The sequence below is a fragment of the Nuphar pumila genome, chromosome 10 (assembly GCF_984573655.1).
Source record: "Nuphar pumila chromosome 10, dmNupPumi1.hap1.1, whole genome shotgun sequence".
NCBI lineage: Eukaryota > Viridiplantae > Streptophyta > Magnoliopsida > Nymphaeales > Nymphaeaceae > Nuphar > Nuphar pumila.
Window position 1 is genome coordinate 75,960,479 of NC_143258.1, and position 24,681 is coordinate 75,985,159.

Here is a 24,681-nt window from a genome sequence, read left to right on the forward strand (position 1 = left end):
ACTCCTATTACATCACTTTCATCGATGACTACACTAGGTATGTATGGATCTACTTTCTCAATTTAAAATCTGAAGTCTTTGACTTTTTCAAAAAATTTCATATGATAGTTAAAAATCAGTTTTCAAGTAATATCTCTCCTCTTAGATCCGATTCGGGTGGAGAATATTTATCAAATGAATTTCAAAACTATTTAGAAGTAAATGGAATTTGTCATCAAAGATCGTGTCCTAGGACTCCCCAACAAAATGGCTTGGCCGAAAGAAAGCATAGACACATCATGGAAACCACTAGGACACTCCTTATTTCCAAAGAAATTCCAAAGAATTTTTGGGCCGAAGCGGCCTTAACCTCAACTTACTTAATAAATAGAATGATATCTTCATCCTTACAAAATACATCTCCATACGAAAAACTATTTGAAAGAACAGGGGCATCGCACCTACTGAACGAGATGCAGAGAGGCAGGGCCCAGACTGTGACAGGGAGAAGAGGGTGTTCAGGAGCAGGGGCATCGCACCTGCTGAAAAACCCCAATCAGCAGGGGTATCTTCCGTGTCGAAGACCCACGTGCGGCTGGGGCATCGCCCTTGCCATGCTGGCCAAACGAGCGGCAAGGGGAGGCAAAGCCTTTTGTCGAACAGGTTCAAGGCGGCAGGGGCTTCACCCCTGCCAGCCCAAACAGGAGGACCGACAGGCCCGGCCTGCCGACACAGAAGAAGGCGGGGGAAAGAGGGTTTTTGTTGACAGGTCGGGCCCCACCTCGCCTGTCAGAGCAAACAGACATGACCCCTCCTCTACGGAATAAGAGGTGCAGGGAGGGGCCGAGCCCCTCCTCTGCGAGCAGAGGGTGCAGGAAAGGGGGGGGGGGGGGGGGGGGTCGAGCCCCTGCCTGTCCTGCAATAAAGAGGGCCGGCAGGCCCTGCCTGTCAGCAACAAAGGAGAGGACGAAGAGGCGAGGGGGAAGAGATGCAAAGGGGAGGGCTCGGCCCCTCCCCTGCGTACAAAAGGAACGGGGAGGCAGGGAGGGGCTCGACCACTCCCCTATGGAAACAAGGCAGCACCCCTGCAAAAATGGGGCACCGGGGAGGGGCTCGGCCCCTCCCTTGCGAAAACGAGATGGCAAGGAGGGGCTCGGCCCCTCCTCTGCGTAAACAGGGAGAAGAAGAAGAAGACAACGATAGGGAGAGAGAGAGATTACCTGAGAGGTGACCGAAAAAAGGGGTGTCGTTGGCGTTGGGAGATGGCGCACGGGGGGTGTTGGCATCGACTGCCGAAATACGACGAGCAGGAGGGAGAAAGGAGCGTCGGGGGTGTTAAAATGTAAACTGTAATATATATATTATTTAATATTATTATATTTTCTTTTATTATTTTCTTTTTCTATTTTTCTTTATTTTCTTTTTTAGCATCTAGTTCAATAGAAACTAGATATTTGATCCAGTCAAGTTCCTGTTGGAACTTGAATGTGCAAATAGCTGTTGGACTGTAGTCCAACAACTATAATAAATGCTGTTGGACTATAGTCCAACAGCTATAATAATAAATGTTGTTGGACTGTAGTCCAACAACTATATTAAGAGACGTTGGAATCCAACGTCTCTTTTGGAGAGCTCAAAATGAGCTCTCCTCTCTCTTCCACTTTTTTGTATATATAGGGGTGAACCCCTTCAATGTAAAGCACCATGCTTCTTAAGCATTTTGTTCATGAATAAAGTATTATTTATTTTTCAAGTGTTCTTCCTTTTATACCCTTTCAAGGGTCATGCTTGTAGTGTCTCCAATAGACACTTGTTTGTGAGTTATTTGTGCATTTGTTGAAGACCACCATTTCATTACATGGTATCAAAGCTACGAAATCCTTAGATCTTGAAGTGCTTCCGCCTCGATTTCCGTGCCACATTTACAAAAGGTGTTTCATCACCTTGTTCTTGGCTCAAGAAGATTTGTTTGAAGAAAGGCGAACTTGTGCTACAAAAAATTTTGGTTTTGTATCGTCTCTTATTCCTTTGTCTATTCTTTTTCTTTTCTTTTTATTTTTATCTCTCTATCCTCCTATTTATTCTTCTCTTACCCTTGTAAAAGATGGATGACAATGATAAGATCATCATCATTCCTATGAAGCTAAATGATACTAACTATGTAATGTGGGCTTCGATTATGAAGCACCACATTTGGGGAAAAGGTATATGGGGTATAGTGGATGGTTCCGATTTGGAACCTAAACTATCTCTTACCAAGAAAGAGGGTGATAAAGAGGTTCCTCTAACGGAAGAAGAGAAGAGTAAGGCGTTAGCCACTTATGAAAAGAAATGGAAAGAATGGAGGATAGGGCATGCAAAAATTATGTCATGGCTCATCAATAGCATAGACAATAAAAAATGCTCTAGTCTAGCTAAGTTTGAGCATGCCGATAAGGCTTGGGAATACCTCAAAAACATGTATTCCCTTAAAGATATTGCACATGTATGCAATTTACAAGATAAAGTTCGGACAATGACTCAAAAAGATAAAACTATTCGAGAATATTATAATGAGTTGTCTGAACTTTGGGAAGAGTTGGCTCTTCTTGAGCCCAAATGGCATTGTGCCGAAGACATCGAGCTTCGCCAAAAGCAACTCGATATGGAACATTTCTATCAATTTGTGAATGGTCTAAGGCCGGAGTTTGAATCCACCAAATCGGCCCTTTTACATCGTGGAAAAATTCCTTCTATTGTTGATACTATAGAAGAGCTCACTATGGAGGAAAATAGACTTAGAAAAAGTACTCCAAAAGTTGATGATGACTCCGTTTTAGCTGTATCTAGACTGGGGAATCATACTCGTACTTACAAGCCGCCTCATTTTGGAAGGCAAAACGGCGACTTTGATAAAAGAAAAGTTATTTGTCATCATTGTCATGAATCGGGGCACTATAGGCCTCAATGTCCAAAGTTAAAAAGAAGAGAAGAAAAAAGAGTTGCATCTGTTGAATCTGAGTCAAAAGATCAAGATGCACTTGTGTCTATGGCTCAACTGATGGAAATCCTTCAACCTCTTCTCAAAGGGGTATCCTCCTCAACCGAAGCCTCAACTGGAGCGGCAATTGCATCTTTCTCCGGTCCAGGTAACTTTCCTTGGCTTTTAGATTCTGGTGCTTCTTTTCATATGACCCCGAATGTTAATAGTCTATCCGAATGTCTTAAAAATAACTCAAGTGTGTCAAAGGTTTTTACAGCCGATGGCACATCTCTTGAAGTAAAAGGAATAGGATGTTTTGAAAATCTTCAAAAATCCAAAAGATTTTTTATCCCAGAAGTTAGATTTATCCCTAAACTTAATTTGAATCTCTTATCTGTCTCGCAAATATCTGATTATGGATGTAATATCTCCTTCTCTTCTCATGGTTGTTGGGTACAGGATCGCCAGTCAGGGAAGCTGATTGGGGAAGGCCATAGAGAAGTACTTTATTTCATGGACTTTTTGGAATTACCCAAAAATGCATTTTGTTATAATATTCAGAAATTAGAATTGGATTTATGGCACAAAAGGCTTGGTCATCCTCATATGTCTAAAATTCAATATTTTCCAAGTTTGGAAAAATTTTGTAATTCTGAAAATTTTTCTTGTAACGACTGCATTCTTGGCAAAATGAAAAGGTTACCATTTCTTAGTAGAACTTTTGTTTCCTCACGACCACTTGAGTTAATACATTCGGATGTTTGGGGCCCCGCACCAGTTATTTTCAAAGGTGGTTATACATATTATGTCATTTTTGTTGATGACTTTTCTAGACATACTTGGATTTATTTTCTTAAACATAAATCTGATGTCTTTGCTAACTTCTAAATATTTCATAAAATGGTTAAAAATAAGTTTCAAAATGATATTTCTGTTTTTCGCACTGATTTAGGGGGAGAATTTATGTCCAACGAATTCAAAGACTATCTCAATTTACATGGTATTACACATCAAAGATCATGTCCACACACTCTACAACAGAATGGCCTAGCCGAACGCAAACATCGGCACATTATGGAAACTACTAGGACATTGCTAATTGCAAATCAAGTTCCAAAAAGTTTTTGGGCTGAAGCGGTCCTAACTGCCACCTACCTCATTAATAGGATGCCATCTTCCTCATTAAAGAATACAACTCCAATAGAAAAACTTGTTAATTTAACTCCAGATTATTCTAGATTAAGAGTCTTTGGATGCAAATGTTTTGTTTTCACCAACAGAAATGATAAACTCTCTCCTCGTGCAATCCCATGTGCCTTTTTAGGATATGCTGATAATAAAAAAGGCTACAGGTGTTTCGATTTTCAAAATGACAAATTATATGTGTCAAGAAATGTATCTTTTTTGGAAAAAGAAAGCTTCTTTGAATTTGAAAAATCCAAGGATGTCACTGAATACTCGTTTTTAATTGATCCAACTTCAAAATCCAATGAATGTGATGTTGGATGTGACCTTGACAATGATCAAAGTCCTATTGTTGTTGAAATAGATGATAATGAAGAGCAAATCCATAGGGATGTTAGTCTACAATATTCAAGACATAGAGAGCAAAATCTTCCATGTGCATTACAAAAATACTCTAAAGTCTCACTTAGAAGAACGTCTAGAATCTCTAAACCTCCAGAAAATTTGTGTCTTATGAATCTTTTTCACCCACGTATAGGGCCGTCATTGCATTAATACAATCATATGTTGAACCATCATCCTATTCTCAAGTAAAAAATCATATAGAATGGATAGAAGCCATGAAAATAGAATTGGATGCACTAGAAAAGGCCAATACTTGGACGATACAAGATATTCCTCCGGGTAAGAAACCTATAGGTTGTAGGTGGGTATACAAAGTCAAAACCAAAAGTGATGGGACCCTGGAAAGATATAAGACCCGTTTAGTAGCAAAAGGATATGCCCAAGAGTATGGCATCGATTATGAAGAAACATTTGCTCCTGTGGCCCGTATGACCACTGTTAGAACTTTAATAGCCTTGGCCTCCATTAGAACATGGCCTATCTTTCAATTAGATGTCAAAAATGCTTTCTTGAATGAGAATCTCGTTGAAGAAGTATACATGGAAGCCCCACCTGGTATTAGTATCCCTAAGGGTAAAGCTCTTCGTCTAGAAAAAGCTCTTTATGGTCTTAAACAGGCTCCAAAAGCCTGGTATGACCGATTTAGTCATGTTATGCTTGATATTGGTTTTTAACCTTGTTTAACTGACACTGCTTTGTTTGTTAAGAAATCTGATGCAGGCATCATTCTTCTTCTTCTCTATGTGGACGATATGATCATCACTGGAGGCGACAAACAGGGAGTTGCAAATATCAAATCTCTTCTTAAAACTCACTTTGAAATGACTGACTTAGGTTTATTAAGATATTTTTTAGGCATTGAAGTTGCTTATTCCCCTCGGGGGTATTTGATATCTCAATCTAAATTTGCTCTTGATATCGTTTTCAGGTCTGGCATTACAGATGATAAGAAAGTAGACACTCCAGAAGTTGTCAATGTTAAAATGAAAATTGATGATGGAGAACTTCTTGATGATCCTACTCCTTATAGACAACTTGTTGGAGCTCTTTCTTATCTTTCCATTACTAGTCCAGATATAACTCATGCGGTTCATACAGTCAGTCAGTTTTAGCATGCTCCCACCTCCGTGCACATGGGAGCGATTTTGCGTATTATTAGATACTTAAAATCATCTCTTTCATGTGGACTCTTCTTGTCTGCTTCATATTCATTAAATTTAATTGCATATACTGATGCTGACTGGGGAGGTGATCCCAATAATAGACACTCAACTACTGGTTTTTGTGTGTTCCTAGGTGAAACCTTAATTTCGTGGAGGTGCAAGAAGCAGCAAAAAGTCTCTCTTTCCTCCACCGAAGCTGAATACAGAGTCATGGCAACCACCACTATGTAGGTTGTTTGGCTCAGACGATTGCTAGCGGATATGGGAGCTAAAGCAACGCAAACTTCAAAGATGTGTTGTGACAACAAAAGTGCGATCTACATTGCAAGCAACCGGACATTCCATGAGCGTACTAAACACATTGAGATGGACTGTCACTATGTCAGAGAGGAATACTTACATGGAACCATTGATTTGCCATATGTTACATCAGAATATCAATTAGCAGACTTCTTCACCAAGCCTCTCGCTGCTCCCAGATTTCACTTCCTCTTAGACAAACTTTCGCTCATTGTACCGTAAGTTTGAGGGGGAGTGTTAAAATGTAAACTGTAATATATATATATATTATTTAGTATTATTATATTTTCTTTTATTATTTTATTTTTCTATTTTTCTTTATTTTCTTTTTTAGCATCTAGTTCAATAGAAACTAGATATTTGATCCAGTCAAGTTCCTGTTGGAACTTGACTGTGCAAATAGTTGTTGGACTGTAGTCCAACAGCTACAATAAATGTTGTTGGACTATAGTCCAACAACTATAATAATAAATGTTGTTGGACTGTAGTCCAACAGCTATATTAAGAGACATTGGAATCCAACGTCTCTTTTGGAGAGCTCAAAATGAGCTCTCCTCTCTCTTCCACTTTTTTGTATATATAGGGGTGAACCCCTTCAATGTAAAGCACCATGCTTCTTAAGCATTTTGTTCATGAATAAAGTATTATTTATTTTTCAAGTGTTCTTCCTTTTATACCCTTTCAAGGGTCATGTTTGTAGTGTCTCCAATAGACACTTGTTTGTGAGTTATTTGTGCATTTGTTGAAGACCACCATTTCATTACAAGGGGCTGCCGACGCGGGTGGCCAAGAAACAAGAGAGAAAAAGGGAGGGTCGAGGAGCGGTGGTAGAGGGTCGTCGGTGGCTTGCCGGAGCTCGGACGGGAGAGGCTTCAGCGGCAAAGAGAGGAGAAGGGGGTTTTGTCAGATTTTGTATTTCCAGCCATGTCAACCTTCAACAAAGAAAGAGGAAGAGAAAGACAAGAGGTTGCTGCATATAATAGGTCAATATCGTGACCTAGAGAAGCTTTATATATATATATATACAATGTTTTACAAAAAAAACTATGGATGATAATGTCCCTGATTATAAATACAAAATACAAATATATGCACATGTGCAAATTAGAAACACAAAACATAAAGTATGGATTTGGACCAGATGTAAATACAGAACCATATCATGTCATCTTTATCAGATTTTATAACATACCATGCGATCTGCAGGAAACAGGGCGAGAGAGAGAGAGAGAGAGAGAGAGAGAACTCAATGGCTGGGGCGGCTCACAATGCACGACCACCAAGCCCTAACCATGTTATATAAAACAGCAAGTATACAACTATCCTTGTAATATCAGAGATATTACAAGGATGCCATTAATGAAAGTAAATGGCATGTGTTTCATTAACATACCATGCGTATGGATCTGGATCCAGATTCATACGCAAGTTATATTTTAACACCCTCCCTCAAGTTGTACGTGATTTTGGATCATGTACAACTTGCTCTTCAATAGCCAAAATTGACGTCCTGTTAACCCCTTGGTAAACAAGTCTGCCACTTGATCTTCTGTTCGAACATGACGTAGTTCTATCTCCTTCATCTCGACTTTCTGCCGTATGAAATGTTGATCAATCTCAATGTGCTTCGTTCTGCTATGCTGGATAGGATTACATGCAATGTTTATTGCGCTTTGATTGTCACATAGAAGAAAAGATCGAATAATTGTCTCCCCAAGATCACTCAATAAGTGTCTAATCCATGTGGCTTCTGCCGTGCCTGCAACCATCGATCTGTATTTAGCCTCTGTACTCGATCGTGCCACTGCCTTTTGTTTTCTGCTGCTCCAGGACACTAAATTGTGTCCAATATATGCACAATATCCAGAGACAGATTGTCTCTCATCTGGATCCCCTGCCCAATCTGCGTCTGTATAAGTGATGAGTTCATGTCCTCTATGCAAATTATCGTTCTTGCGATAAACAAGTCCATCTCCTATAGTTCCTTTTAAATAACGTAGAATGCGCTTCACAGCTTCCATATGACCCTCCGTTGGAGCATGCATAAACTGGGATACCTGATTGACAACATAAACTATATCAGGTCTGGTAAAGGTCAAGTACTGTAACATTCCCACGAGACTTCTATACATTGTAGGGTTGACACAAAGATGACCATCTTCAGAGCTCAGCCTTTGATGTAATACACTAGGAGTACTGACTGGTTTGCAATTCGTCATCCCGGCTCTTTCCAGAAGATCAAGAGTGTATTTTTGTTGCATGAGTGTCAATGTGTCTTGTTGTCTGTCAACTTCCACACCAAGAAAGTACCTCAACTCCCCTAAATCTTTCATTTTGAAAGTTTTCATTAAAAACTGATTCACGTCTTGCACATGATTATCTGAACTCCCAGTGATCACAATGTCATCAACATATATAAGAAGAAGTATAACAATGTCTGCCTTTTGGCAAATAAAGAGTGAATGATCCAGAGAGCATCTTCTAAAACCATAACTTTGAATTTGCATAGAGAAACTTTCAAACCAGGAACGGGACGCCTGTTTCAACCCATACAGAGATTTCCTCAGTTTGCACACCCAGGCAGTAGGGTCCTTCTCGGCATAACCAGGAGGTTGCTCCATATACACTTCTTCCTTTAAAATTCCATGCAAAAATGCATTTTTAACATCCATCTGGCTAAGGCTCCAACCTCGATCGACTGCTAGAGATATGATGACACGAATAGTACCCATTTTGACTACCGGACTAAAAGTTTCATCGTAGTCTTCACCATATTGTTGTGTGAATCCTCGAGCAACAAGTCGTGCCTTATATCTGTCAATGCTTCCTTCAGGCTTATACTTTGTTTTATAAACCCATTTTGAGCCAACTACATTCTTTCCTTCTGGCCGAGGGACTATTTCCCAAGTCTGGCATTCATGAAGGGCTTCCATTTCTTCATTCATAGCTTCAGTTCAATGACGAGATTGAAGAGCTTGGTTAAAACAAGTGGGTTCAGCCTGTTTTGTGAGCTGAGACATAAACAACTGGAAATCAAGAGAGAAGGTCTCATAACTTACCCATCGTTGAATAGGATGCTTAATGCGTGACGGCCTTTGAGCCGGATCATTGGCGATGCTTTCCACATTCCTCGGTTCTGTATTTTTGTCCCGTCTAGTGTATACCTGCCCAGAGAAGCGTTCTACTGGGGGTGACTCAACTGGAGATGATTCAACATGTATTTGTGAGTCATTCAACTCCCTACTCAAGCCGAAGGAAGGACAATTTGTCTGACATGTTTCTCCTGTATTAGCAAAAAGGTTTGCGCTCATCCATGGATCATATACTTCTAATTCTCGAGATGGCACCGCTGCAGAGTCATTGGCCTGAAAATTTCGTTCGTCAAAAACAACATTTCTAGAAGTCCTAATACGTTTTGTAGTAGGATCATAGCATCGATAACCTTTGTATTCATCTGCATACCCAACAAATCTGCACTTGACAGCCTTGTCCTGAAACTTATTTCGCAGAGATGAATCAATATGTACATAACATACACAACCAAAAACACGCAGCTCATCGTAAGAGGGATGTTGCCCGAATAAAGTATAATAGGGAGATTTACGATCCAAAAGTGCCATAGGAAGACGATTTATGATATGAACAGATGTGTGAAAAACTTCTGTCCAGAGACTAACGGGCACATTGCTATCATGTAACATGCTCATCGCGCTCTCAACAATATGCCTGTGTTTCCGCTCTGCAACCCCATTTTGTTGAGGAGTATGAGGGAAAGAAACCTGTCGACTTATTCCTTTATCCCGAAGAAAGGCAATAAAATCGTTCGATGAATACTCTCCTCCACCATCACATTGTAAATGCACAATATCACAAGCAAACTTTGTTTTGACCATCGAATGGAATTCCCGAAATATTTGAAAAACTTCATGCTTGTGTTTTAAGAAATATATCCAAGTATAACGGGAATAGGAATCAATAAGGATAACATAGTAACGACTGTCAGAAAGAGAAGGAATAGGTGCGGGTCCCCAAACATCAGAACAAATAATCTCAAATGGCTTTGAAGCTCTTTTATTTATAATATGAAAAGAAAGAACATGATTTTTGCAGAGTTCGCATAAGGAACATTTATGATTATTATCATAAATTGAGCATAAACTAGACTCTGGAAGGAGACCATCAGATACAAGGTTTTCAACGAAACCTTAATTACAATGTCCCAAACGACTATGCCAAATATCTGGCTTATTACAATGAGATGAATTAAAAACTGCCAATGAAGGAAAAAACAAAGACTCTGAAGGCGAAGACACTGAAGAATGCTTGGACGACTTCAACTGGAGAACTGGGACTGAAGACGAAGACATTGAAGGAATCTCCTTGAAGACGTACATGTTTCCTTGTCATTCCCCCTTAGCGAACGTCTCCTTCGTTCGTAGATCCTTAACATAAACAGAAGAGGGAGTAAATTCGACAGAAGAATTCATATTGTCAACAAGTTTAGCTACAGAAACAATGTTCTTTTTAATATTAGGAGCAAGAAGGACATTGGACAAGTGAAGTGAGGACTTTGACATAGGGATATGTGCATTGCCAGTATGACTAATGGAGTGATAAGTTCCATCTTCCGTAACTATACTACCTTTTTCAAAATAAGGCAATAAGTGAGATAACTTACCCGCATTACCCGTAACATGCGTGGCGGCACCTGAATCAACATACCATTCGCCTTGTTCATTTTGCTTGATCGTCATCTGTGACAATGCTGATAACAAAAGTTGTTGCACATCTGTGGATGGCCCTTTTGTGTCCACAACAGTAGTGGATTTATTTTCAATTTTGTTTAATTTTCCTCTATTCTGTAGATTGAACCAACAATCAGCTTTCACATGCCCTCTTTTGTTACATAAGAAACAAGTGGGTACTCTCCTCTGATTCCCTGTGTTAAAACCCCCTGAAATATTAGGTGTAGGCAAGATACCACATCCTCCCTGCCCAAAACGTCCGCAGCCTCTGCCTCCTTGATGCCCTCCATTCCATCGTCCAAAACCTACAGAAGTGTCCATGGCCAAAACTGAATGAGGACGAGCTGATTCATGTCCTTCTGTCCTTTGCTTCATAATCATCTCATGCTGGAGAAGTTTCGCTTGGAGGTCGTCAAAAGTGGGCAAGTGAGGAAGACATGATAAAGCTGTAGTAAACATGTCAAAATCAGGACCCAATCCATTGAGGAGTTGTTGAACTTTATCTTTATCTGCAATAGCACTTCCAACAACAGCCAATTGATCAGTAATACTCTTCAAGCGGCCTATGTATTCCATGACTGTCATGGAGCCTTTCTTCAAACTTTGAAATTCATTTTTTAATAACATAACTCGGGATTCTGATATCTGAGAGTAAGTCTGTGACAGCTTACTCCACAGATCCGCCGCAGTGCAATCATCTGAAATAGTAACCAACACTTCTTGAGAGAGTGTTGACGTAATATAAGCAACTAAAGACTGATCTCGCTTCCTCCAAACTGTATACTCTGGATTCTTAATGGAAATGGTAATTGTGTCACCTTTCTCATCCTTGGTTTCCTGCAAAAGAAGCCGTGGTGGTATAGGAACTAAACCATCCAAATGTTCATCGAGATCCTGACTCCGTATAAAAGGAAGGATTTGCCTTTTCCACGTCAAAAAATTAGAATGAGTAAGTTTTTCTGTAACAAGCTGACTCAAGAAATTGGCAGAGGGACCGGATGATGAAGACGAAGAGTAATCCATAGCACTAGAATAATGAATAAGCAAACAAGATGAATGAAAAGAAATAAACAGATTTGAGATCACTTAATCAATCAGAAAACTGTAATAAGGCAGATACTTGTACGACCAAAAAAAAAACTTGTGGAATAAAGGAACACTAAAACAGCACAAAGAACACTAAAACAGCAATGAAGGAAGGAAAGAAAACTTGTGGAATCAAAACTGGTTTGAAATAAAAAGGGAAACAGTAGTCGGTGATGTGTTAAAAAAAAAAATGGGAACCAACACAGATGATAGAGTAACAGAAAAGAGAAAACTTAGGATGAACGGAAGATGATCGATGGGCACGCTGAAGGAGGAACACGTTGCTGCTGTTCCAGAGATTTTAGAAGAGGGAGATACGCTGCTGTTGTTTCAGAAATTTCAGAAGAGGGAGATATGCTGCTGCTGTTTCAGAACTTCTTCACGCACAGGGAGTTCTGTTGTTCACGCTGACCCCATCTCGATGAACACGCTGAAAGAGGATACGCTGTTTCAGAAGATTCTTCACGCACAGGATGGCCTGTGCTTTGATACCATATCAGATTTTATAACATACCATGCGATCTGCAGGAAACAGGGAGAGAGAGAGAGAGGGAGAGAGAGAGAGAGAACTCAATGGCTGGGGCGGCTCACAATGCACGACCACCAAGCCCTAACCATGTTATATAAAACAGCAAGTATACAACTATCCTTGTAATATCAGAGATATTACAAGGATGCCATTAATGAAAGTAAATGGCATGTGTTTCATTAACATACCATGCGTATGGATCTGGATCCAGATCCATACGCAAGTTATATTTTAACAATCTTTAACAGCCTCCCTCAAGTTGTGCATGATCTTGAATCATGGACAACTTGCTTTTTAAGAACCAAAAATTATATTTGATCAGCCCCTTTGTAAACATATCAACCACTTGAACTTCAGTGCGAACATAGTATGGCTCAATTTCTTTCTCTTCAACCTTTTGCTTGACAAAATGTTGATCTATCTCGATATGTTTAGTGTGACTGTGATGAATGGGATTAAAAGAAATATTTATCACACTTTGATTATCACACAATAATAATGATCTTTAGATAGATTCTCTCAATTCTATTAGCAAGTGTCTAACCCACGTAGCTTCTGTTGTGGCCGCTGCCATGGAACTATATTCAGCCTCAATACTAGATTTGGCAACAACCTTCTGTTTTCTACTACTCCAAGACACAATGATGCTACCAAGAAATATACAATAGCCTAAAATTGACCTTCTCTCATCTGGATCCCCTGCCCAATCTGCATCTGTATAGATAAAGATTTTATGAGACCCATTATCTATAAGATTCCTCTTGTAAACAAGTCCATCTCCTACTATACCCTTTAAGTATCTCAATATCCGTTTAACTACATCCATGTGCCCAGTTCGAGGTTCATGCATAAATTGAGACGCTTGATTTACAGAATAAACATTGTCAGGTCTAGTGAAGGTAAGGTACTGGAGCATTCCGACTATACTTCGGTATATGGTGGGATCGTCATATAAGTCTCCATCATGGGAACTCAACTTCTGCTATAAAACGCTCGGAGTAGCTAAAGGCTTGCAATCTTTCATCCCTGCTCTAATTAACAAGTGCTCTAATTAGCAGGTCAAAGGTATATTTATGTTGTGTTAGGGTCAACACATTGTCTTTCCTGTCAACTTCTATTCCAAGGAAATACCTCAGTTCTCCAAGATCCTTCATTTTAAAATTCTGACTCAAGAATTCCTTGACTTCCTGGATATGACTACAAGAGTTGCCCGTGATAATGATGTCGTCTACATAAATCAATAAGAATGTGATTGTATGCTCGTCCCTGAAGATAAAGAGTGAGTGATCAAGGGTGCATCTACGAAAACCAAGATTTTGAACTTTAAGAAAAAAACAATCAAACCAGGACTGTGACGCTTGTTTTAAACCATAAAGAGCTCTCTTCAATTTGCAGACATATGCCTTAGGATCTCCTTCCGCATATTCAGGTGGTTGTTCCATATAAACTTCTTTAAGAGCCCCATGAAGGAAAGCATTTTTCACATCCATCTGGCTCAATGTCCATTTGTGATGGACGGCTAGAGATAATATGATACGAATTGTCCCCATCTTGACCACAGGACTAAAAGTCTCATCATAATCCTGGCCATATTCTTGAGTGAAACCACGTTAAACAAGTCTTGCTTTGTGTCGTTCAACCCTCCCATCAGGTTTATACTTGATCTTATAAACCCACTTAGACTCTACAATGTTTCTATCATTGGGTCTGGGAACAACTTTCTATGTTTGGCATTCATGTAACGCTTTCATTTCTTCATTCATTGTCTCTATCCACTTGTGTGATTTGACTGCCTGATAGAAGGTAGTAGGTTCATCTTGCTTTTCAACTCGTGACAGAACTGAAAATTCAGAGTGAAATTATCATAATTGACCCATCTTTGAATTGGGTGTCGAATTCTTTCTGATCTCTTAATAGAGGAATGATTTTCAGGTTCATCACCAATCACAAGTAATGGTGGGAATATTTTTTGCTGCTCTTCTCGTATAGACTGGTCCTGAAAACTTCTCAATCTCGATTTGAGTTGTGCAGGAGGTTTCATCTGGTACAAGAATAGGCATGGGAACAACACTGCAAGCAGATGAAGACTCTCTATTAATGTTAGCGAACAACTCAACATTCAACCATGGAAAATAAACTTCAACACTATGACACGTATTTTGTAAAGAATGGCCATCTTCAAAATTCTGCTCATCAAAAACCACATTTCTGGAGATCTTAACACGCTTGGACAGAGGCTCGTAGCAATAATATCCCTTATAATCATCTGCATATCCCACAAATCTACACTTAGAGGCTTTATCCTGAAACTTATTTCTTAATGATTTGTCAATATGCGTATAGCAAACACAACAAAAAACTCGTAAATTATCATAATCTGGGTGTTGTCCAAAAAGAGTATAATAAGGTGATTTATTGGCTAAAATGACCATCGGCAAACGATTTATAATATAAACCGCAAAGAGAAAAGCTTTTGTCCATAACTCAATAGGAATATGACTGTCATGCAACATGCTCATCGCACTCTCAACAATGTGGCGGTGTTTCCGTTCAGCCACACCATTCTGTTGCGGTGTGTGCGAGCAGGAAACTCTGCGACTTATTCCATTGTTTCGAAGAAAAGCAATAAAGTCATTTGAAGTGTACTCACCTCCCCCATCACATTGAAAATTCATAATATTTGACGAAAATTGAGTTTCGACAAAGACATGAAACGTTCTGAACAATTGAGGAACTTCAGATTTATGTTTCATGAAGTATATCCAGGTATAACGAGAATAACTATCAATGAAAACAACATAGTATCGACTTCCCGAAAGAGAACAAGTAGGTGCACGACCCCATACATCAGAATAGATAATCTCAAAAGGTCTTGAAGCTCTTTTATTATTTGAATTGAAAGGAAGAACATGACTCTTGCACAATTGACAACTTGTATATTTCTCATTATCAAAAATAGGACTCGGACTAGATGAGGAGATAAGATTATTTTTTACAAGCTTTTCAACAAAAAAGGAACTATAGTGACCAGGTCGACTATGCCAAATATTTGACTTATTACATTTACACAGGCTAAGAAGAGATTTAGAAGAGGATTCATCGGACTCCAACGAAGGCTTCAAGACGATAGGAACAGAAACACAAACAAAAGGATCTTCCTTGAAGATATACATATTTTCTCGTTGCTCCCCTTTAACGAATGTCTCCCTCGTTTGAAGATCCTTGACATACACAGAAGAGGGAGTAAATTCGACAGAAGAATGTGTATCATCAACAAGTTTGGAAACAAAAATAATCTTCTTTTTGATATTAGGAGCAAGTAGAACATTAGACAATTTTATGGATGAATTTAAGAAGGGTAATTATGGCATTCCCAGTGTGAGAAATGGAATGATGAGTTCCATCTCCAGTGACAATACTGTCGTTATCGAAATAAGGAGATAAATTCGAGAATTTACCTGCATCTCCCGTGACATGGGTGGCTGCCCCAGAGTCTATAAACTCTATATACCATACTCCCTGGTCATTTTGTGCTATTGTCATCTTTGAAAGAGCTGCCAATAAAAGTTGTTGCACATCATCTCCACTAGATTTACTCCCATCAGTCTGCCTTTCTGATTGAATAATAGAATTCTTGCCTTTGTTCTGAGGGTTGAACCAACAATCAGCTTTAATGTGCCCCTTTTATGACAGAGGAAGCATGTGAGAATATTTCTTGGATTTCCTGCATGAGAATTAGGAGGCAGGTTTGGGGTAGAAAGCAATCCACGTGCCCCTTTGTCCACCATATCATCCTCGAGCTCTACCTCCGCAATGATTATTTCCTCCACCATGACCTTGTCCATAAACCAGCCCAGTAGCCAAAACATTTTGTGAGTCAAGTTGCCCACCATCATCATCAGAAAGGTTCTTCAAACTGATCTCATAATGTAAAAGTTTAGCTTGTAAATCTTTAAAACGGGGTAAAACAGGCAAGCATGTGAGGGACGTGACAAGAACATGATAGTCTGCTCCCAGTCTGCTTAAAATTTGTCGCACCTTATCTCTCTCTGAGATCGCACATCCAACAAGAGCCAACTGATCTGTGATACTTTTTACCTTGTTCAGATATTCCATAACAGACATGGTTCCCTTCTTTAATGACTGAAATTCTCGCTTGAGATATAAAACTTTTGCTTCCGACATTTTAGAATAAGTTTGAGCCAACATATTCTGTGAGAACTGAGAGATGAGAGAAAAGAAACCTTTACTCGTGTATTGAATTAGGTCTAATCTCCTGTTTAAGTAGGGATTAGCCAAAAGAATAAAAATTACATTTAGGTCCCTTATTCTTTGTAAAATATAAAAACAACCTTAAGAAGATAAATTCTAACGTGGTCGACTTATCTTAACACTCCCCCTCTAGCTGGAGCATGGATATCAATCATGCTCAGCTTGCCGCAACATTTTGAGAAACTGGGCCTAGCAAGAGGCTTTGTAAAAATATCTGCAACTTGATCCTCAGAGATTACATGCTTGGTAGAGATATGTCCAGCTTGAACCATATCTCGTATGTAATGACAGTCAACTTCAATATGTTTTGTCCTGATGAAATACTGGATTATTTGCTATATATGTGGCTGCCTTGTTATCATACATCATCACCATAGGAGATGACACCTTCACTTGAAGATCAGTCAGCACGGTTCAAACCCACATTAATTCAGCTGTTGTTTGGGCCATAGCCCTATATTCTAATTCAGCACTTGACCTAGCAACCACGGTTTGCTTCTTGCTTCTCCAAGATATTAAGTTATCTCCCACAAATACACTGAATCCTGTGGTAGATTTCCTATCCTCTACAGATCCAGCATAATCAGCATCAGAGTACGCAACTACCTCAAGAGTGCCTCCTTTCTTGAATAACAACCCTTTTCCAGGAGAAGATTTTAGTATTATCATTGTAGCATTCCAGTGTACCTCAGTCGGTTTGTCCATGAATTGACTAACCTTGCTTACAGCCAGAGCAATATCCGGTCTAGTCACTGTCACATATAGTAATTTCCCTACCAATGAGTGATAGCTCTTGCTATCAACAGGTTTTGACCCCTCATCCAACAAGTGAACTTTGTTATCCATGGGAATATTTGTTGGTTTAGCTCCCAACATTCATGTCTCTTTTAGTAAATCAAAAACATACTTTCGTTGAGACAAAACCACACCCTCACTGCCCCTGGCCACTTCTATGCCCAGAAAATATCTAAGGGAACCAAGGTCTTTTATAACAAAATGTTTTTGAAGATGAGCCTTCGTAGCTGCAATATCGTTCATGTTATCTCCTGTAAGGATGATGTCATCCACATGTACCACCATAACTATTATGCCTGAGTTAGTTTTCTTAATAAATAATGTGTGATCGGACGCTGATCTATTAAAACCAAACTTTGGCATCACCTCAAACAACTTTTGAAACCATGCACGAGGACTTTGCTTTAAACCATATATCGCCTTTCTTAATCTACACACCTTCTGACACTCCCCCTCAACCTCGAACGCAGGAGGTTGTTGCATGTAGACGGTCTCAGACAAATCTCCATATAAGAAAGCATTTTTCACATCTAGCTGACACAAACTCCATCCACGGTGAACAGTTACAGAAAGAACAAGACGAATGGTGCCCATCCGTGCTACCGGGGAAAATGTCTCAAAGAAATCAACCCCATATGTCTGAGTATAGCCTTTTGCTATTAACCGGGCTTTATACCTTTCAATAGAACCATCTGAGTTATACTTAATGGTATATACCCATTTGTATCCAACAATGTCCGCATCTCCTAGGGGATCAACAAGGTCCCATGTTTGTTGAGATAGTAAAGCATCCATTTCATCTTGCATAGCCTGCTTCCACCGGCTATAGAGTATTGTCGTTTGATGTTGTTTGATAATTGAGAGGAATAGTTTCAGCTAATAAGGCTGAAATAAATGCTTTCATCTAATTTTTGAGTCTGGCATCTGACACAAACTTAGACATAGGGTATAAGGTACATTGTCTTGTCCCCTTCTGCAGAGCGATTGGCCTATCATCATCAACAAGAATGTCATTGCTATCAGGAGTACTTACCTCAGGAGAAGAAGAAGATAGAGGCATTGGGAGAGGTGAAGCTCTACGCACATACACCAATAGAGGATTGTGAAACCGTGTGGTAGGTGGAATTGGATTCGGTAATGGGGGCACCAATTCCAAAGGAAAAGGAGGAACAGGAAGAGGAAAAGAGACATCTTGATCAGCTTGCAGCCTAGCACCAGTACTGGAATAGTATGGAAGGGACTCCAAGAAGGATACATCCGCACTGACATACTCCCGACGAGATATCGGATCATAACATCGATACCCCTTTTAGTTTTTTGGATAGCCTATAAACATACACTTAGTGGCTTGAATTGCTAACTTATCGCAGTCAGGTCCGAGTCTGTGCACAAAGCAAACACACCCAAATACTTTAGGTGAAAGAGGGAAGAGAGGTGCACTCGGAGACAAGATTTGTAAAGGAATTTGGTCTTCCACAGATGATGAAGGCATGCGGTTGATCAAAAAGCAGGTTGTGGTAACTGCATCACCCCAATATGAAGCAGGGACATTGGATTGAATTATAAGGGTGTGTGCAACGTCAAGGAGATGCCTGTGTTTTCGCTCGGCCACCCCATTTTGTTGGGAAGTGTAAGCACAGGAGGTTTGAGGTTGAATACCATGGTCCCGATAAAATTGCAACAGTGTTGTGGTTTTAAATTCAAGGGCATTATCAGTGCGAATAATCTTAACAACTGACTCAAACTGAGTTTTTATTTCAATGACCAAAGAATTTAGAATGCTAGGAACTTCAGATCTTTCTTTTATTAAGAACACCCAAGACAACATAGAAAAATCATCAACAATAACAAGATAATAACGACATTGGGTCCTGGTAGGAATCTTACTAGGACCCCATACGTCTGCATGAAGAAGTTCAAAGACTTTATGACTGGACTAACTCTGCCCAACTGACATGCTTCACACTAGAATGATGTGGTAGACGGAATTTGAGGAACAACACGACGAAGCTTCGACAATGAAGGATGTCTGAAACGACGATGCCACTGAACAGGACTCAAGGAAGAATCTACTGCAGCATAAATGTTTCCCACAAGGTGATATAGGTAGTAGACTCCATTTTCTTCATAGCCTCCACCAATCTTCTTCCCCGTCAGCAAATCCTGAAAATGACAACACACAGGATCAAATATCACTCTACAATTCAGCTCTTTTATAAGGCAACTAACTGAGAGTAGACTTTGAGAAAATAAAGGAGCTTGAAGAACATTGTTCAACTGTAAGGAGAAGGAGATAGGAACATTTCCCTGACCAATAATAGGGAAGGAACTCCCATCAGCTAATGAAACACTCTGATATGCAGTAATAGCCTTTAACTCTGAAAAAAATTGAGAGTTTTCACATAGATGTCTAGATGCACCAGAGTCAATAATCCACTTAATATCATGAGGAGAAAGATGGTCTCCTGTTAAGAGAGCCACACCAGCTACAAGAGAAGAGGAACTTGAAGGGCAATGAGCAACCAGTTCATCATATTTAGCACGACTAAGAGTGATCGAATCACTAGGAGAATGGGTTTCATGTTCTGCCTCAAGTTTTGTAACATTAGCCTTTGGAGCATTTGGTTTCAATGGAGAAAAGGTAGGTCAACCATGTTTATCCCAGCAACAATCTTCTAAATGCCCTGGTTTTCCGCAATAGGTACATTAGAGTTTGCCTCTACCTGTCAAACCTCTTCCACGACCTCTGCTTCTAACATTCTGAGTATTTCCTCATCCATAATTAGACGGAACAACTAAAGCAGATAACTGAGATGCAGGTTGAGATTGTGGAAGAGAGATGGCAAGTCTACTCACTCGATTGTATCCATCAGCAAGAGTAGGAACATCAAACCCGGTCAACATTTGAACTTTAGCAACAATGAACTCTAACGATAGGCCTGTGAGGAACTGAGCCACCATAGTCTGTTCTTGATGATCTTTTTGTTTTGAGCAACATAGAGGTCTATGAGCATTAAGTCTCTCAAAGGCAGCCTTAACAGAGGCATAGTACTGGGCCAAGGTCTGATCACCTTGCTGTAAATTATATATCTCTTGTTCAACTTGAAGGATACGACTCACATTAGTCTCTTAAGAATATGTATCTCGAAGATTATCCCACATCTGTTTAGTCGTATTATAATAAATTAGGCCATCTGCAATATGAGGTTCAATGTTATTCATGATCAATGACATAACAATGTCATTATCTTCTTCCCAAGTATTATATTTTCCTGTTTTATCATTTGGTTCAGATTCCAATAAGATATGTTTTCTACGATGTCCAGACACCGACATCATAAACGTCCTTGACCACCTTGCATAGTTCGTTTCATTCAAGTTCACGAAAGATCCATATGAGAAAGGATTGGCGAAGGCTTTATATTCTCCAATAGCCTCATTCTTGTAATCAGATTTAGGAACTTCACCCATAATGACTAACAATAACTCAGAAATCACAACAAATGTTGTTGCTGCAACAGAAGTCCACGAGCAAAAAAAACTGTCACAGTTTAAAATCAGATCGATTACCAAAAAAAACTCTCCACTCCACACAAAAAAATTCTTCACGTACTAACGATCTGCTCTACAATACGCAGATCGACGACTGTGATAGGCCTTCACCACAATACCCAGATTTGTATGAGATCAACGACACCAAAAAAAATGCTCCACAATACCTTCACCACAACACCTAGATCTGTATCAAATCAACGACACAAAAAAAAACACCACACTCCACAATATGCAGGTCCACACTGCAGATCTGTATCAGATCTGAAAAAAAAAATTGATAATGACGACTGCACAACACTATAACATAATCTGATACAATATACCGTCACACACTGTTACTCCATCATCACCAGAACATAAACATAGACACCGCCTGTCGCCCGCTTCACGACATCTGCACAACACTCATACCTATATGTCGACCAAAAACCCATGTCTCCACCACGACTGTTAGATCTGATTACAGATCTGAGTCATGACTTTTGTCAGACTACAGATATGTTATCAGATCTGTACCACCAAGAGAAAAAAAACTTACCCGGTCCTCTTCATGCGATCCACCCGATCCTCTTCAAGTGATCTTCACGCGATCAACCTTCACGCGATCCCTCGCGATCCACCTTCACGCGATCCAGAGGTCACGTTCCCAAGGACGATGGCTCTGATACCATGTGAGAACTGAGAGATAAGAGAAAAGAAACCTTTAGGTCTAATCTCCTCTTTAAGTAGGGATTAGCCAAAAGAATAAAAATTATATTTAGGTCCCTTATTCTTTGTAAAATATAAAAACAACCTTAAGAAGATAAATTCTAACGTGGTCGACTTATCTTAACATATTCCATAGTTCAACGGCTGAACAATCATCTGGAATTGCAATCAGTATTTCCTGTGATAAAGTAGAAGTGATGTACGCGACTAGTGCCTGGTCTCTTTTCATCCAAGCCGTGAAGTCAGGATTTTGAATAATTCGAGATGAGGCAACCCCTTTATCATCCTGTATTTCCTACGTGATAAATTGAAGCGGGGCTGGAGTTGATCCATCTAGATGCCCAGAAAGATCTTGGCTTCGTATGAAGGGAATTATTTGTCTTTTCCAAGTCAAGAAATTTGAATGGTTGAGTTTTTCAGATACAAGTTGACTCAGAAAGCTAGAGGAAAGACTAGAATGAGTAGATGACGAATCCATATTTTTCAATTATGGATTGACAATTTTTCGATGCATTTGGAGTATGGATCTCGTGCCTTTTTTTTTTGAAATATTAGTTCTGATTACGAGATTCCAAAAAAAAATGATGGCTTTTGTAAAAAAAAAAAATCAACCCAACAACAATGAGATGCAGAACTTCTGTTGTGAAATACAACAGTCTGGATAAGAAAAAATAAGGAAGAGATTAGGAGAGAATAACGAAAATGATGTTAGAAGAAAAGGATATTTTAACCGAAATGATTTTAGAAGGATATTTGACCGATTGAGGCAATAGAAGAGAGAACAGATCAGTTTTGACGTGATATGGTTTTGTGAGAACAAGAAAAACGATTAGAGTAAGAAGAACGATTAGAGGTTTGACTTGATTCAAGTATAGATCTGAAAAGAAAACAATACCAGATCTGATATGATCAGATCTGTCTTAGACTAAATGGAGAAAACAATAGAATATGGAGAAAGCCCAGATCTGACATAAAACCGAAGGGAAAAGAAGAAAATGAAAAAAAAAATGGGAAGAAGGGAGAGAAGAAATATGAAGCCAACCTTAGTGAGCGTGGATCGGTTCAACTTGCTCTGATACCATGTCAGACTTTGTATTTTCAGCCACGTCAACCTTCACCGGAGAAAGAGGAAGAGAAAGACAAGAGGTTGCTGCACAGAATAGGTCAATATCGTGACCTAGAGAAGCTGTGTATATATACAGTGTTTTACAAAAATACTATGGATGATAATGTCCCTGATTATAAATACAAAATACAAATATATGCACATGTGCAAATTAGAAAGACAAAACATAAAAGAACTATTTGTAGATATTCCAAAAATAAAAATGTTACTGCTTTGTCTATATTCTTTAGACGCATTACCTGTTTTCATATTTCTCATGACAATTTTATTCTAAATGCATCTTAGACACTTACAATAATCACTTTACATGTCATTTAACTATATACATGTATCAATAAATTACTCATGATTGGTAGTCTTTTGAGTGCTGTTTTTTTTTTTGAAATTTGATCATCTTATTCCTTTGTTATAGTTACAATCTCAATATTTCTGATCTTTAAGAACATCTTTGTCATCTATAATCACGGATACTCCATTTTGGCCCGCTTATCGTGTTCCCTTATATACTAGTCATATTGAAAACTTCATAAAATGGTTGTGTCCCCATATCTGCTGTTGTATCCCTGTGACATAGGTTGGCCATGTAATGAAACAAGGTGTGCACAAACCCAATGCCACTAAAGGGCTACAAAAGTGCACAACCACAAAAGCCACTAATGGGCTAAATACAATAAGCCACAAAGGGCTAAACACACAAAGCTTACAAGGAGCAAGAGCACACACATAAAAAATATAAATCTTATAAAAATGCTTAAGAAAAAGCATTAAAGAGTGAGGGGGATGACCCCCTCTATTTATACATACAAAGTGGCATGAGAAATGCCCTTGGGAGCTCCCATTAGAGACGTTGGGATGGTCCCAACGTCTCTATGGTCAAAAAGACCATATAGCCTTAACTAAATAAAGAAAAGAAAAAGATAAAAATAAAGAAAATAAAATAAATCTGTCCCTATTGGACAGACCCTATTACAAGGTGAAAGGACCAAAATAGCCCTGATGGGTATTACCTATTACAATAAAGAAAGGTATAGTATGTATACATTTAAATGTATATATACTATATACTATATTACATACACAAGAATATATATATATATATATATAACAGGCCAGGCCCTTCCAAATTGGCACTCTTGTTTGGATTTTTCTCTTTTTAGAGTTTCTATTGACACCTTTCTTTTATTTTTTCCAAGTGTGCTGTTATTTATATACTATTTAGTGTAGTTATGCGGTGATTTCCCTTGTTTTTTTTGCCAAGTATGCTGGTTTCATGTATTATTTAGTGTAGTTATGCAGTGATTTCATTTTACATCTTGTTTTTTCCACAGATATTTTCTCTTTGGGCTGTCAGTGCTAGGAAGTATGGCGGATTAGGTTTTTCAACTAAGGATGTTGGCGAGGTGCTTTCCATCTCTGGTAGTGAGCTCCATTTTGATGAAAATCCTCTCTTTTTTTTCATGAATTGTAGTACTTCTATGCGCTTGAACCACTTGATTTGTTTTTTTACTAAACCCAAAGCCCGTTGACCTAGCAATGGGAGCTTGACTTTCTTTTGAGTAGAGACAAATTGTGAAGACTTGAGGAACAAACCAGGCTTGAGCATCATCACTATGAACACATTGACTTTGAAGTAACTTATGTGACTTGTCCATAGTGTCTCGAGTTAGTGCAACTCCATCCATCTTGCGAGTGGGATTCGTCCCCAGGTTCATTGTGGATTATAATTTGGCTATAACTAAACAAGCAGAAGTAGCTGGTAAATGAAGGCTATACTCTTCAGTGAAAACTACGGACTTACAAGCACTCAAGAACATATTGCATGCAGCCTACATATAATGCTGCTGCTGTTTACTGCCTGGCAGTCCTCAGAT

At 39.1% G+C, this 24,681-nt stretch overlaps 1 protein-coding gene across 2 annotated transcripts in view; it reads left to right on the top strand.

Annotated features, from left to right (window-relative positions):
* Positions 1-24,681, top strand: part of LOC149826866 (protein ZINC INDUCED FACILITATOR-LIKE 1-like) — a 208,531-nt gene that overhangs the window by 178,270 nt on the left and 5,580 nt on the right. For both annotated transcript variants that reach the window (XM_090019009.1, XM_090019010.1), the window contains exon 12: positions 24,139-24,226. In XM_090019009.1, coding sequence (XP_089875135.1) covers positions 24,139-24,226 — 88 coding nt within the window. The remainder of the gene's footprint in view (positions 1-24,138; positions 24,227-24,681) is intronic.